At 31.1% G+C, this 13,454-nt stretch overlaps 1 protein-coding gene across 2 annotated transcripts in view; it reads right to left on the bottom strand.

Moving 5' to 3' along the window:
- Nucleotides 1-1,912: 1,912 nt before the first annotated feature.
- LOC142322949 (histone deacetylase 8-like) overlaps nt 1,913-13,454 on the bottom strand; it is a 30,985-nt gene continuing 19,443 nt past the window's right edge. For both annotated transcript variants that reach the window (XM_075362042.1, XM_075362043.1), the window contains exons 7-9: nt 12,203-12,300; nt 3,411-3,516; nt 1,913-2,079 (exon numbers count right to left, since the gene is read on the bottom strand). In XM_075362042.1, coding sequence (XP_075218157.1) covers nt 2,042-2,079; nt 3,411-3,516; nt 12,203-12,300 — 242 coding nt within the window. In that variant the 3' untranslated portion in view covers nt 1,913-2,041. The remainder of the gene's footprint in view (nt 2,080-3,410; nt 3,517-12,202; nt 12,301-13,454) is intronic.

Below are 13,454 nucleotides of genomic sequence, written 5' to 3'. Positions count from 1 at the left end.
AACTAAGATTGTAAAAGAAAAACAAAATTAAAGCTGTCCACACACACAACACTAGTCAAAAAAATGTAATTGGTTAGTATTCAAATCAATAACTAATTATAAACTGGCTATTGACATGGTTCTGCATAAGTAGTGCTACTCAGTCATGTCAGAAACTGCATCAGTCAAATGCACGCAATGTGCAAGGCAGTACTTTTTCCAGTGATGAAGATGTTTTATTATTTTAAAAGAAACAAAAAGATTTTAGATTTATCTGTTTGGCAAAAAAAATTATTGCTCTAAATTTATTGCTTTCTGCCACATGTAGAAACAGTTTTACGATTGGTTGCTCCAGCCACATGATAGCAAAATACAAACAAGAGAGATTGGTAAAACTAGATCACTCAGATAAACTAAACTTTGGATATACTCAGAATACTAACTTTAGTTAAATGCCATGATAAACTTTAGTAAGAGGATTGGTAAAACTGTATCATGAAAACTAATCAGTTTTCAGTAGCTTCATGAGTAGACAGCCTTAAAGATTAATAATGTTGTTATCCAATTAAGTCAAAAGTCAAACTCAAATTATACATCCACTCCTGCAGGTCATACCTGTACATGTAAAGCAGTTTTTTTTTTGGTGATTTCCACAGAAGCAAAAGAATCTGTTAACTGTGCTGTTGTTTACCCTACCACCTGTTTAGTAATAATAAATACTATCTCTTTCACTCTCCTAGTTGGTAAAGCTTCATGATAAAAAAATCTTAAATCAGGAACTTCTAAGTATTATTTTTTCACTCAGACTGAAATGTGTTCTTACCAATCAAAATTTAAAAAAATATTATTCATTCCAGTTGTTTCAATACATTTAGCATCAGAGACTCAATTGGGTCAACTGAAATCTAAATGGGATTCTCAAATTTCATTCTACCATTCTCTTTTATAAAAGTTACAATCATCCGATGCATTGGTTAGACATGTTATTACAATTATTATCAGCTATTATAGCATCTGTTATTTGATTATGTGCACTCTTCATATTTTACTGTATTTAAATTTTTTTACTGTATTTTGAATATGTTTTCAAAGTTTTGACTCATATCTAGCTTTTAGGAAAAATAAATTTGCGTTTATTTTCATTATTATATTTTTTCTACTGCTGAGTAGAAATAATGTATATAATGTACTGTATCTCGTACGAAATAGTTCATTTATGTTGTTTTATATTATCTGTCTCCGCTTTCAGTTATTCCTATGACCTATCTAGTATATGTTAAACTAGTACATTATTTCCTTTTTCTGAGGGTAATGATATTCATTATACAACTATTTCCTATGTGATTCCACCAGTTTTATTAAGAATTCTTCAAAACCCTTTTACTATCCAACTGTTAAATTGGTAAAAATGATATACATACTACAGTAGTGTTGTCAAAACATTTAGTTCAAAGTAAAAAAACATATCCTATCTTAGCTTAGACCGAAGAGGTTTTTTAAAATGTCCAGCATACTAAACCAACCAAGAGAAAAACAAATATTCATATAATAGGTAAACTTATTAAATACTCATACATTAATTTTTTTATCAATCACTTAAAGTTATCGAATACTGAAATTACACGACCATGAAAACGGACTGGTTTTTAAACATAATTCACCTTGAACACAAAAAAAAAATCCAAGAATAATACAGAATAGAATAAGGTATAAAATCAGTTTTTTTCCATCAAGTGGTTCTTACAATTTTTCATAGGCAAGTTTTTTCTCTCATACTAAATAATACAGTCACGGCTTTCATAAGCATTATTAATTTTCTAATTAGTTTCATGATTCAAAAGAAAGGCTTAGTATATATAACTGAAAATTTTACTAAATTTTGTTTTTATACTTCATACAACTGTACAGCACATAACAAAGTAAAGAACACACATTACCAAAAAAATGACAAAACTTTAATACATATTGAAAACAAAAAAAAAACTAATATAACATTTTTTAACATTTGTGTGTAATAAAATTAGTTCAGTTCTCAGAGGAGTCCTACTACAAATAGTAACTTTTATGACATGCTATTTTCAGTAATATTCTTCACATTACCTGCAAAAAAAAAGTTTATATTTATGAACAGTTTCCAAAAATTACAATGAAAATAATTAAAACATTATATAAAAAATTATTTTTTTCTAAAAATATTTTTAATATAATACTGTGATAAGTTGACATATTTTTTATTGAGGAAAATAATTTCACATAATAAAGATTTATAGTTTCTCAACAAGTAAGGTTTAAAAGAAAATAAAAATATACTGTAAAATTTAACAGATGAAAAATTTCAGTCTTGCAAGACCAGTAGATTAAGAACTTGAAAAGCTAACCATAACACCAGGAAAACTTTCAAAATAGTTCAGTTTAAACAATCTTTCATAAGACCTCATTTAGTAAAATTAAACAATTATAAAAATTTGATTTTTGAAAACATTACAACTAACAATATCGGAATAAAGCATCAAAATGAATGAAATGGCGCAATTTATTAAATGTAGATGTCAAGTACATAAAATAATCAAATCACGTTTTCTTTTTTGTACCAAAAAATTATATAAATTAAAAATCTATATCTGCACAGGCAGATAATGAATTTTTAAGTTCTTCTTTGGATTTCTTCAGTAACTTAAAAATCCAAATAAAACATCTCATAACAGTAAATCTATACAGTGATTAGTGTATTCAGATCAGTTTGAAATTTGATCTGCGAGTGGAAAATGTGAATGGCTCTCTGATATTAAAGTTTTGTCTTTAACATAATGCTTTTGTTATATCTTCCCAACAGTTTTGAAATATAAATCCTCTTTAAACATTTCCACATTTTAAGGGTAGACTGCAATGAAATTACAATATTTTTTTCATAGAACTTTGAAGCATTTATTCATAATTTTACTAAGCATTTTACAAAAGAGAAATTTAAGGAAAGGTGTGTTTATTAGATACATAACCTGTACCATTAGCTTTTGTTTTATAAACGTAATTTTTTAGTTTTCTTGAAACATTTTTCAGATAAAACTTCAATAATTTATTCTTAATGATTTATAAAGCAAGATATGAAATTCCCTTCTCAAAAACCTTTCTAGAAAATTTCTAAGTTCAGCTACAAAAAATTTGTTTAAAACTACTTCAGACACTACACACAACAAATAATTGATCATGACTGCAACCATTACATAGACTACGATTACAAGATTGCTAAGAAAACCTTTACTTAACCAAATTTCTGAATATTTTAGAGTTTTTATCGATTATTATATGTAATCCTATATATGAGTATCATATACACCTATAAATCTGCAGACATATTAGCAAAACGTGTTACTTAACTACAAGGACCTAGGTAAGACTGTAAACTATATTTAAAAATTTATTTTAAAACTTACACATAATAGTGGTGACAATGTTATCAATGTATTCTGAAGTATTCATATCTTTACGATTTGATGGAGTCACTCTCAATTCATAATCAGGACCAAATAGTCTAAAATACTATAAAAGATAAAATAAATGAAAATAGTAACAACCTGGATATTAACATAAAGAAATAATTATAAAAACAAAAGACAATGAAATACTGCATGCATCTATCAACCTAAAACATATAGTTTTGGTTTTATTTTCATCCAACAGATAAGTTTTACAACCCAGATGCCAACATAAATAACAAACATATATGGTCAGCAGCTATCTTTAAAGAATAAAAAAAATATACTTATAGTACATATACAAGTTATTGAATAGCAATTTTTTTTTTATTATTTATTTATTCATCTCAGCAATTACAGATTATTGCTTAATTTACAGCTATCCTTTACTTAAATGACGAAAATTAATTTTTTAGAGTACAAACAATGTCACAAACTAACTAATTATAAATCCCTAACCTTCAAGATGAAAGAGGGAAGAAGTGTCTCTGTGTATTGAAAATAAGTAGATGGTAAAACTCAATACTAACTTATACTAAAAACAATAAAAACATGTTTATGCTACTTGAATTGCATAATTAACTGTTTTTATAGTTTTTCTATCATAGTTCAGCCCCTTCAACTGAACTTGAAATTACCATAAGTATTACAATAATGAGCTAAGAACACTTCTAAAATTATTAAAAATCTTCACATGCCACTATTTAAGAATAATAAAGAAATATTGTGAATATTTAAGTAAAAAAATAAATAAAAATATTATTAAAAAACTATGCTAGCTTACATTAGTTCTTAATTTGCTCTCCCATGCTTCAAATAAACTTATTACATTGATCTTGCCACTTTCTAAGACAGTTGTGGAAATTCTCTTTTATGAGTGTCTAATTGAAGGACCATAGTTGTTTTTATGTCCTGAATGCATTAATTTTCATACTGTCTTTATAGAGAAAGAGCCTCTAGATCTGGTGAGCAAGATGAATGAGACACGTTGCAATATTTTTATTTGACAAAAATTGCTATATCAGAAGCAACAATGACTATTTCTCACATGAAAAATTGACAATTTCTCATTCGTTTTATACGCAGATCATCTTTCAATACTCTAATAAGCACTTAATAAACAGAGCTTACCATTTAGTACAACCTTAGCTTCTACAATTTCATTAAAATCAAAAATATAATCAAATCAGCTTGTCGTTCAATCTTGATTGTTGTTCTTGTATGAAGAGAACTGTACTTAAGTTTCTGGCATACTATATATGCAAATTCCTCTTATTAAAAACGTGAAAAAGGTTCATACAAACAAGTCTAGGAATGCTTTGTTTCCAAGTTATGGCTGATTAAATATTTCATTCAGATTTCTGCTATAAAGGTGAAATAATTGTATACTAAAACTCTAACAGACATAAATTACTGAGCAAAATTAGAGGTTAAATGCAATCCTCAAAATAAAGATTGAAAACAATGGAACACAGAACTGTATTTCCAGTATTTTCTGAGAAAATTATTCCAAAACCAAAAAAAATTTAGGCGAACCAAAAAAAATTGGAGTTGAAAAACTGGAAATCTTGGATTAGAATTTCAACATCATTTGTATTAATGTAAACATCAATAATATTTTTTTTTTGTCTTCAGTCATTTGACTGGTTTGATGCAGCTCTCCAAGATTCCTTATCTAGTGCCAGTCGTTTCATTTCAGTATACCCTCTACATCCTACATCCCTAACAATTTGTTTTACATATTCCAAACGTGGCCTGCCTACACAATTTTTTCCTTCTACCTGTCCTTCCAATATTAAAGCGACTATTCCAGGATGCCTTAGTATGTGACCTATAAGTCTGTCTCTTCTTTTAACTATATTTTTCCAAATTCTTCTTTCTTCATCTATTTGTCGCAATACCTCTTCATTTGTCACTTATCCACCCATCTGATTTTTAACATTCTCCTATAGCACCACATTTCAAAAGCTTCTAATCTTTTCTTCTCAGATACTCCGATTGTCCAAGTTTCACTTCCATATAAAGCGACACTCCAAACATATACTTTCAAAAATCTTTTCCTGACATTTAAATTAATTTTTGATGTAAACAAATTATATTTCTTACTGAAGGCTCGTTTCGCTTGTGCTATTCGGCATTTTATATCGCTCCTGCTTCGTCCATCTTTGCTAATTCTACTTCCCAAATAACAAAATTCTTCTACCTCCATAATCTTTTCTCCTCCTATTTTCACATTCAGTGGTCCATCTTTGTTATTTCTACTACATTTCATTACTTTTGTTTTGTTCTTGTTTATTTTCGTGCGATAGTTCTTGCGTAGGACTTCATCTATGCCGTTCATTGTTTCTTCTAAATCCTTTTTACTCTCGGCTAGAATTACTATATCATCAGCAAATCGTAGCATCTTTATCTTTTCACCTTGTACTGTTACTCCGAATCTAAATTGTTCTTTAACATCATTAACTGCTAGTTCCATGTAAAGATTAAAAAGTAACGGAGATAGGGAACATCCTTGTCAAACTCCCTTTCCTATTACGGCTTCTCTCTTATGTTCTTCAATTGTTACTGTTGCTGTTTGGTTCCTGTAAATGTTAGCAATTGTTCTTCTATCTCTGTATTTGAACCCTAATTTTTTTAAAATGCTGAACATTTTATTCCAGTCTACGTTATCAAATGCCTTTTCTAGGTCTATAAATGCCAAGTATGTTGGTTTGTTTTTCTTTAATCTTCCTTCTACTATTAATCTGAGGCCTACAATTGCTTCCCTTGTCCCTATACTTTTCCTGAAACCAAATTGGTCTTCTCCTAACACTTCTTCCACTCTCCTCTCAATTCTTCTGTATAAAATTCTAGTTAAGATTTTTGATGCACGACTAGTTAAAACTAATTGTTCTGTATTCTTCACATTTATCTGCCCCTGCTTTCTTTGGTATCATGACTACAACACTTTTTTTGAAGTCTGACGGAAATTCCCCTTTATCAGAAATATTACACACCAGTTTGCATATTCTATCAATCGCTTCCTCACCTGAACTGCGCAGTAATTCTACAGGTATTCCGTCTATTTCAGGAGCCTTTCTGCCATTTAAATCTTTTAATGCTCTCTTAAATTCAGATCTCAGTATTGTTTCTCCCATTTCATCTTCCTCAACTTCCTCTTCTTCCTCTATAACACCATTTTCTAATTCATTTCCTCCGTATAACTCTTCAATATATTCCACCCATCTATCGACTTTACCTTTCGTATTATATATTGGTGTACCATCTTTGTTTAACACATTATTAGATTTTAATTTATGAACCCCAAAATTTTCCTTAACTTTCCTGTATGCTCCGTCTATTTTACCAATGTTCATTTCTCTTTCCACTTTTGAACACTTTTCTTTAATCCACTCTTCTTTCGCCAGTTTGCACTTCCTGTTTATAGCATTTCTTAATTGTCGATAGTTCCTTTTACTTTCTTCATCACTAGCATTCTTATATTTTCTACGTTCATCCATCAGCTGCAATATATCGTCTGAAACCCAAGGTTTTCTACTAGTTCTCTTTATTCCGCCTAAGTTTGCTTCTGCTGATTTAAGAATTTCCTTATTAACATTCTCCCATTCTTCTTCTACATTTTCTACCTTATCTTTTTTACTCAGACCTCTTGCGATGTCCTCCTTAAAAATCTTCTTTACCTCCTCTTCCTCAAGCTTCTCTAAATTCCACCGATTCATCTGACACCTTTTCTTCAGGTTTTTAAACCCAAATCAACATTTCATTATCACCAAATTATGGTCGCTATCAATGTCTGCTCCAGGGTAAGTTTTGCAGTCAACGAGTTGATTTCTAAATCTTTGCTTAACCATGATATAATCTATCTGATACCTTGCAGTATCGCCTGGCTTTTTCCAAGTGTATATTCTTCTATTATGATTTTTAAATTGGGTGTTGGCAATTACTAAATTATACTTCGTGCAAAACTCTATATGTCGGTCCCCTCCTTCATTCCTTTTGCCCAGCCTGTATTCACCCACTATATTTCCTTCCTTGCCTTTTTCAATGCTTGCATTCCAATCTCCAACTATTATTAAATTTTCATCTCCTTTTACGTGTTCAATTGCTTCATCAATCTCTTCGTATACATCATCATCATCATCATCATGGGCGCTTGTAGGCATATAGATGTTAACAATCGTTGTCGGTTTAGGTTTTGATTTTATCCTTATTACAACAATTCTATCACTATGCGTTTTGAAATACTCTACTCTCTTCCCTATCTTCTTGTTCATTATGAACCCTACTCCTGCCTGCCCATTATTTGAAGCTGAGTTAATTAATCTAAAATCACCTGACCAAAAGTCGCCTTCCTCTTCCCACCGAACCTAACAAATTCCTACTACATCTACATTTATCCTATCCATTTCCCTTTTTAAATTTTCTAGCTTACCAACCTTTTTTAAACTTCTAACACTCCACGCTCCGACTCGTAGAATGTTATTTTTTAATTTTCTGGTGACCCCTTCCTTAGTAGTTCTCACCCAGAGATCCGAACGGGGGACTAGTTTACCTCCGGAATATTTTACCAAGGAGGGCGCCTCCATCATTGTTATATGAAAATGCAGAGAGCCACATTTTCTTGGAAAAAAAGCAGCTGTAGTTTTCCATTGCTTTCAGCTGCGCAGTACTCAGAGGACTGAGTGATGTTGATATGGCCGTTTAAGTCATTCTGACTCACGCCCCTAACAACTACTGAAAGAGCTGCTGCCCTCTTTCAGGAATCATTCCTTAGTCTGGCTCTCAACAGATACCTCTCCGATATGGTTGCACCTTCGGTCCAGCTACTCTGTATCCCTGAGCACTCAAGCCCCCTCACCAACGGCAAGGTCTCATGATTCATAGAGGAGGATCAATAATATATTAGAGTTTTATTTTTATTTTATTAAAATATTATATTAGTTATTAACTGTGTTTGATGTGCTAATTTTTTAATGATTATGAATTTTATGTTTTGTACATTACTATCCCTCCTCTATGAATCATGAGACCTTGCCGTTGGTGAGGGGGCTTGAGTGCTCAGGGATACAGAGTAGCTGGACCGAAGGTGCAACCATATCGGAGAGGTATCTGTTGAGAGCCAGACTAAGGAATGATTCCTGAAAGAGGGCAGCAGCTCTTTCAGTAGTTGTTAGGGGCGTGAGTCACAATGACTTAAACGGCCGTATCAACATCACTCAGTCCTCTGAGTACTGCGCAGCTGAAAGCAATGGAAAACTACAGCTGCTTTTTTTCCAAGAAAATGTGGCTCTCTGCATTTTCACATAGCAACAATGGAGGCGCCTTCCTTGGTAAAATATTCCGGAGGTAAAATAGTCCCCCGTTCGGATCTCCGGGTGGGGACTACTAAGGAAGGGGTCACCAGAAAATTAAAAAATAACATTCTACGAGTCGGAGCGTGGAATGTTAGAAGCTTAAAAAAGGTTGGTAGGCTAGAAAATTTAAAAAGGGAAATGGATAGGGTGAATGTGGATATAGTAGGAATTAGTGAGGTTCGGTGGGAAGAGGAAGGCGACTTTTGGTCAGGTGATTTTAGAGTAATTAACTCAGCGTCAAATAATGGGCAGGCAGGAGTAGGTTTCGTGATGAACAAGAAGATAGGGAGGAGAGTGGAGTATTTCAAAACGCATAGCGATAGAATCATTGTAATAAGGATAAAATCAAAACCTAAACCGACAACGATTGTTAACGTTTATATGCCTACAAGCGCCCATGATGATGATGAGGTAGAGTGTGTATACGAAGAGATTGATGAAGCAATTAAACACGTAAAAGGAGATGAAAATTTAATAATAGTTGGAGATTGGAATGCAAGCATTGGAAAAGGCAAGGAAGGAAATATAGTGGGTGAATACGGGCTGGGCAAAAGGAATGAAAGAGGGGACCGACTTATAGAGTTTTGCACGAAGTATAATTTAGTAATTGCCAACACCCAATTTAAAAATCATAATAGAAGAATATACACTTGGAAAAAGCCAGGCGATACTGGAAGGTATCAGATAGATTATATCATGGTTAAGCAAAGATTTAGAAATCAACTCGTTGACTGCAAAACTTACCCTGGAGCAGACATTGATAGCGACCATAATTTGGTGATAATGAAATGTAGATTGGGGTTTAAAAACCTGAAGAAAAGTTGTCAGATGAATCGGTGGAATTTAGAGAAGCTTGAGGAAGAGGAGGTAAAGAAGATTTTTGAGGAGGACATCGCAAGAGGTCTGAGTAAAAAAGATATGGTAGAAAATGTAGAAGAAGAATGGGAGAATGTTAAAAAGGAAATTCTTAAATCAGCAGAAGCAAACTTAGGCGGAATAAAGAGAACTGGTAGAAAACCTTGGGTTTCAGACGATATATTGCAGCTGATGGATGAACGTAGAAAATATAAGAATGCTAATGATGAAGAAAGTAAAAAGAACTATCGGCAATTAAGAAATGCTATAAATAGGAAATGCAAACTGGCGAAAGAAGAGTGGATTAAAGAAAAGTGTTCGGAAGTGGAAAGAGAAATGAACATTGGTAAAATTGACGGAGCATACAGGAAAGTTAAGGAAAATTTTGGGGTACATAAATTAAAATCTAATAATGTGTTAAACAAAGATGGTATACCAATATATAATACGAAAGGTAAAGTCGATAGATGGGTGGAATATATTGAAGAGTTATACGGAGGAAATGAATTAGAAAATGGTGTTATAGAGGAAGAAGAAGAAGTTGAGGAGGATGAAATGGGAGAAACAATACTGAGATCTGAATTTAAGAGAGCATTAAAAGATTTAAATGGCAGAAAGGCTCCTGGAATAGACGGAATACCTGTAGAATTACTGCGCAGTGCAGGTGAGGAAGCGATTGATAGATTATACAAACTGGTGTGTAATATTTATAAAAAAGGGGAATTTCCGTCAGACTTCAAAAAAAGTGTTATAGTTATGATACCAAAGAAAGCAGGGGCAGATAAATGTGAAGAATACAGAACAATTAGTTTAACTAGTCATGCATCAAAAATCTTAACTAGAATTTTATACAGAAGAATTGAGAGGAGAGTGGAAGAAGTGTTAGGAGAAGACCAATTTGGTTTCAGGAAAAGTATAGGGACAAGGGAAGCAATTTTAGGCCTCAGATTAATAGTAGAAGGAAGATTAAAGAAAAACAAACCAACATACTTGGCGTTTATAGACCTAGAAAAGGCTTTCGATAACGTAGATTGGAATAAAATGTTCAGCATTTTAAAAAAATTAGGGTTCAAATACAGAGATAGAAGAACAATTGCTAACATGTACAGGAACCAAACAGCAACAATAACAATTGAAGAACATAAGAAAGAAGCCCTAATAAGAAAGGGAGTCCGACAAGGATGTTCCCTATCTCCGTTACTTTTTAATCTTTACATGGAACTAGCAGTTAATGATGTTAAAGAACAATTTAGATTCGGAGTAACAGTACAAGGTGAAAAGATAAAGATGCTACGATTTGCTGATGATATAGTAATTCTAGCCGAGAGTAAAAAGGATTTAGAAGAAACAATGAACGGCATAGATGAAGTCCTACGCAAGAACTATCGCATGAAAATAAACAAGAACAAAACAAAAGTAATGAAATGTAGTAGAAATAACAAAGATGGACCACTGAATGTGAAAATAGGAGGAGAAAAGATTATGGAGGTAGAAGAATTTTGTTATTTGGGAAGTAAAATTAGTAAAGATGGACGAAGCAGGTGCGATATAAAATGCCGAATAGCACAAGCTAAACGAGCCTTCAGTAAGAAATATAATTTGTTTACATCAAAAATTAATTTAAATCTCAGGAAAAGATTTTTGAAAGTGTATGTTTGGAGTGTCGCTTTATATGGAAGTGAAACTTGGACAATCGGAGTATCTGAGAAGAAAAGATTAGAAGCTTTTGAAATGTGGTGCTATAGGAGAATGTTAAAAATCAGATGGGTGGATAAAGTGACAAATGAAGAGGTATTGCGGCAAATAGATGAAGAAAGAAGCATTTGGAAGAATATAGTTAAAAGAAGAGACAGACTTATAGGCCACATACTAAGGCATCCTGGAATAGTCGCTTTAATATTGGAAGGACAGGTAGAAGGGAAAAATTGTGTAGGCAGGCCACGTTTGGAGTATGTAAAACAAATTGTTGGGGATGTAGGATGTAGAGGGTATACTGAAATGAAACGACTAGCACTAGATAGGGAATCTTGGAGAGCTGCATCAAACCAGTCAAATGACTGAAGACAAAAAAAAAAAAAAAAAAAAAAACATTACTATCTTTTCTTGAATGAATCTTTCAACGGAACTTTTATCTGGTTTACAATTAGATTTTTATTATAATTACTAAATCATTTTCAATATTTTTATTCTAAATGGCTTTTAATTTTTCAATTATATCCACTGTATTTTACACTTAGTATAATATTCATTTGTTAATTTAAAAAAATTAAAAATTCACATTTTCTCATGATCTTAAAAATAATGATTTGCATTATGTTATACATTTAATCCAAATTATAAAAGAAAAAGTAGTATTAGTTAATCAAAACATGATCCTTTACAGAGATATTACAGCTGTTAATAAGTGTTTAATAACAGTTAAAAGTGTCTATTGTAATACTGTAGAAATCAAGCATCATAAAATAATTCATATTATAAATCTAGCTAACTTACAAAGAATAACAACTAAAGTTAGTTTATAATTACATAATTTACACTTACATTAAAATCATCAGGAATATCTGAACTTATTTCTTCGTCGAGTATAATGGATGTCAAATAGGTCCAACATCGTGCAGTGTTAGCAATATTATAACCACCTAAAAATTGAATTTTTAGTTTTAAAATTAAAGAAAAAAATGATTGCAATTTTTAAGATTTATAAACAAAATTAGTATATTTTTAAACATACAAATATACTAATAAGGCTACAATGACTCTTAGAATGTTATTATCACCTAAGATCATATAAAGCTTAGACAGCACTGAAAAAAATTATAGCATAAATTCAATTTATAAAGAAAAGTTCATCATCTGTATTCTAAATACGCAAGTTAAATTTCATACAAAGACAATAGCAAATTTTAGAAAGATAAAGTTGGCGTAATATATCCTTTACTTCCTTCATTCACGCACCGGATTCTTTAAAATCTCTAGATGACACAATCATCAACTTGAAAATAATTTTCACACATTAAAAAACAACTTTTTGCATTCTTGTCACTGATAATATAAACAATTCATGAATTAGAAAACAAGAAAACACTCTAATAGCAGTTTTAGAATGATTTTTAACAGTTTAGAAACATTCTTTGTAACCATTTTTGAGTGTTTTCTTGTTTTCAAATTCATTTCAATAAAAAACTGTAGCACAAATGCTTAATTAAAAAAAAAAAATAAATAAACCCCTTAAATTTTTTTTATAAAAACTATTTAATATTAATTTTCAAATTACATTATAGTTTAACTCTGCAGTCCAATAATGAGAAGTTCAAATTTTGCTACAGATCTAAAATTAAAGCTAACAGAAAAAAAATGCTAGACATCAATCTAAATAAACACAATAGTAGTTCACAAAGCAGAATCAAATTTATATTTTTTTTTGCATTTTTCTTAAAAATTGTCATCATACAAGAAAAATATAAAAATGATAAATTTTAACATTTAAAAAAGCTTCAACAATATATTTTCATTGAAAAAACTAAAAAACCAATTCATTTAAAAAAGCTTCAGTATATCTTCATTGAAAAAACTAAAAAACCAATTATGAAATTTTGATAGTTTAGCATTTTTTGATAAGATGTACTGTTGAAAAAGTTCATTTGAAATTGAATGAATAAAGTTTTAGTTTTCAATCCTGACTAATTTAATCCCTTTGTCATGTAACTTGCACTTAACTAATCAGGAAAAATATTAGGAAACCTTTTCCAAATACCTGAGAAATAAGTGGTGGAGAAAAAATGGAAGGAATAAG

This window comes from Lycorma delicatula, chromosome 4 (assembly GCF_047948215.1).
Source record: "Lycorma delicatula isolate Av1 chromosome 4, ASM4794821v1, whole genome shotgun sequence".
In the NCBI taxonomy this organism is placed as follows: domain Eukaryota; kingdom Metazoa; phylum Arthropoda; class Insecta; order Hemiptera; family Fulgoridae; genus Lycorma; species Lycorma delicatula.
The sequence above is the reverse complement of the archived record's forward strand: the minus strand, read 5'-3'. Positions and strand labels throughout refer to the sequence as shown.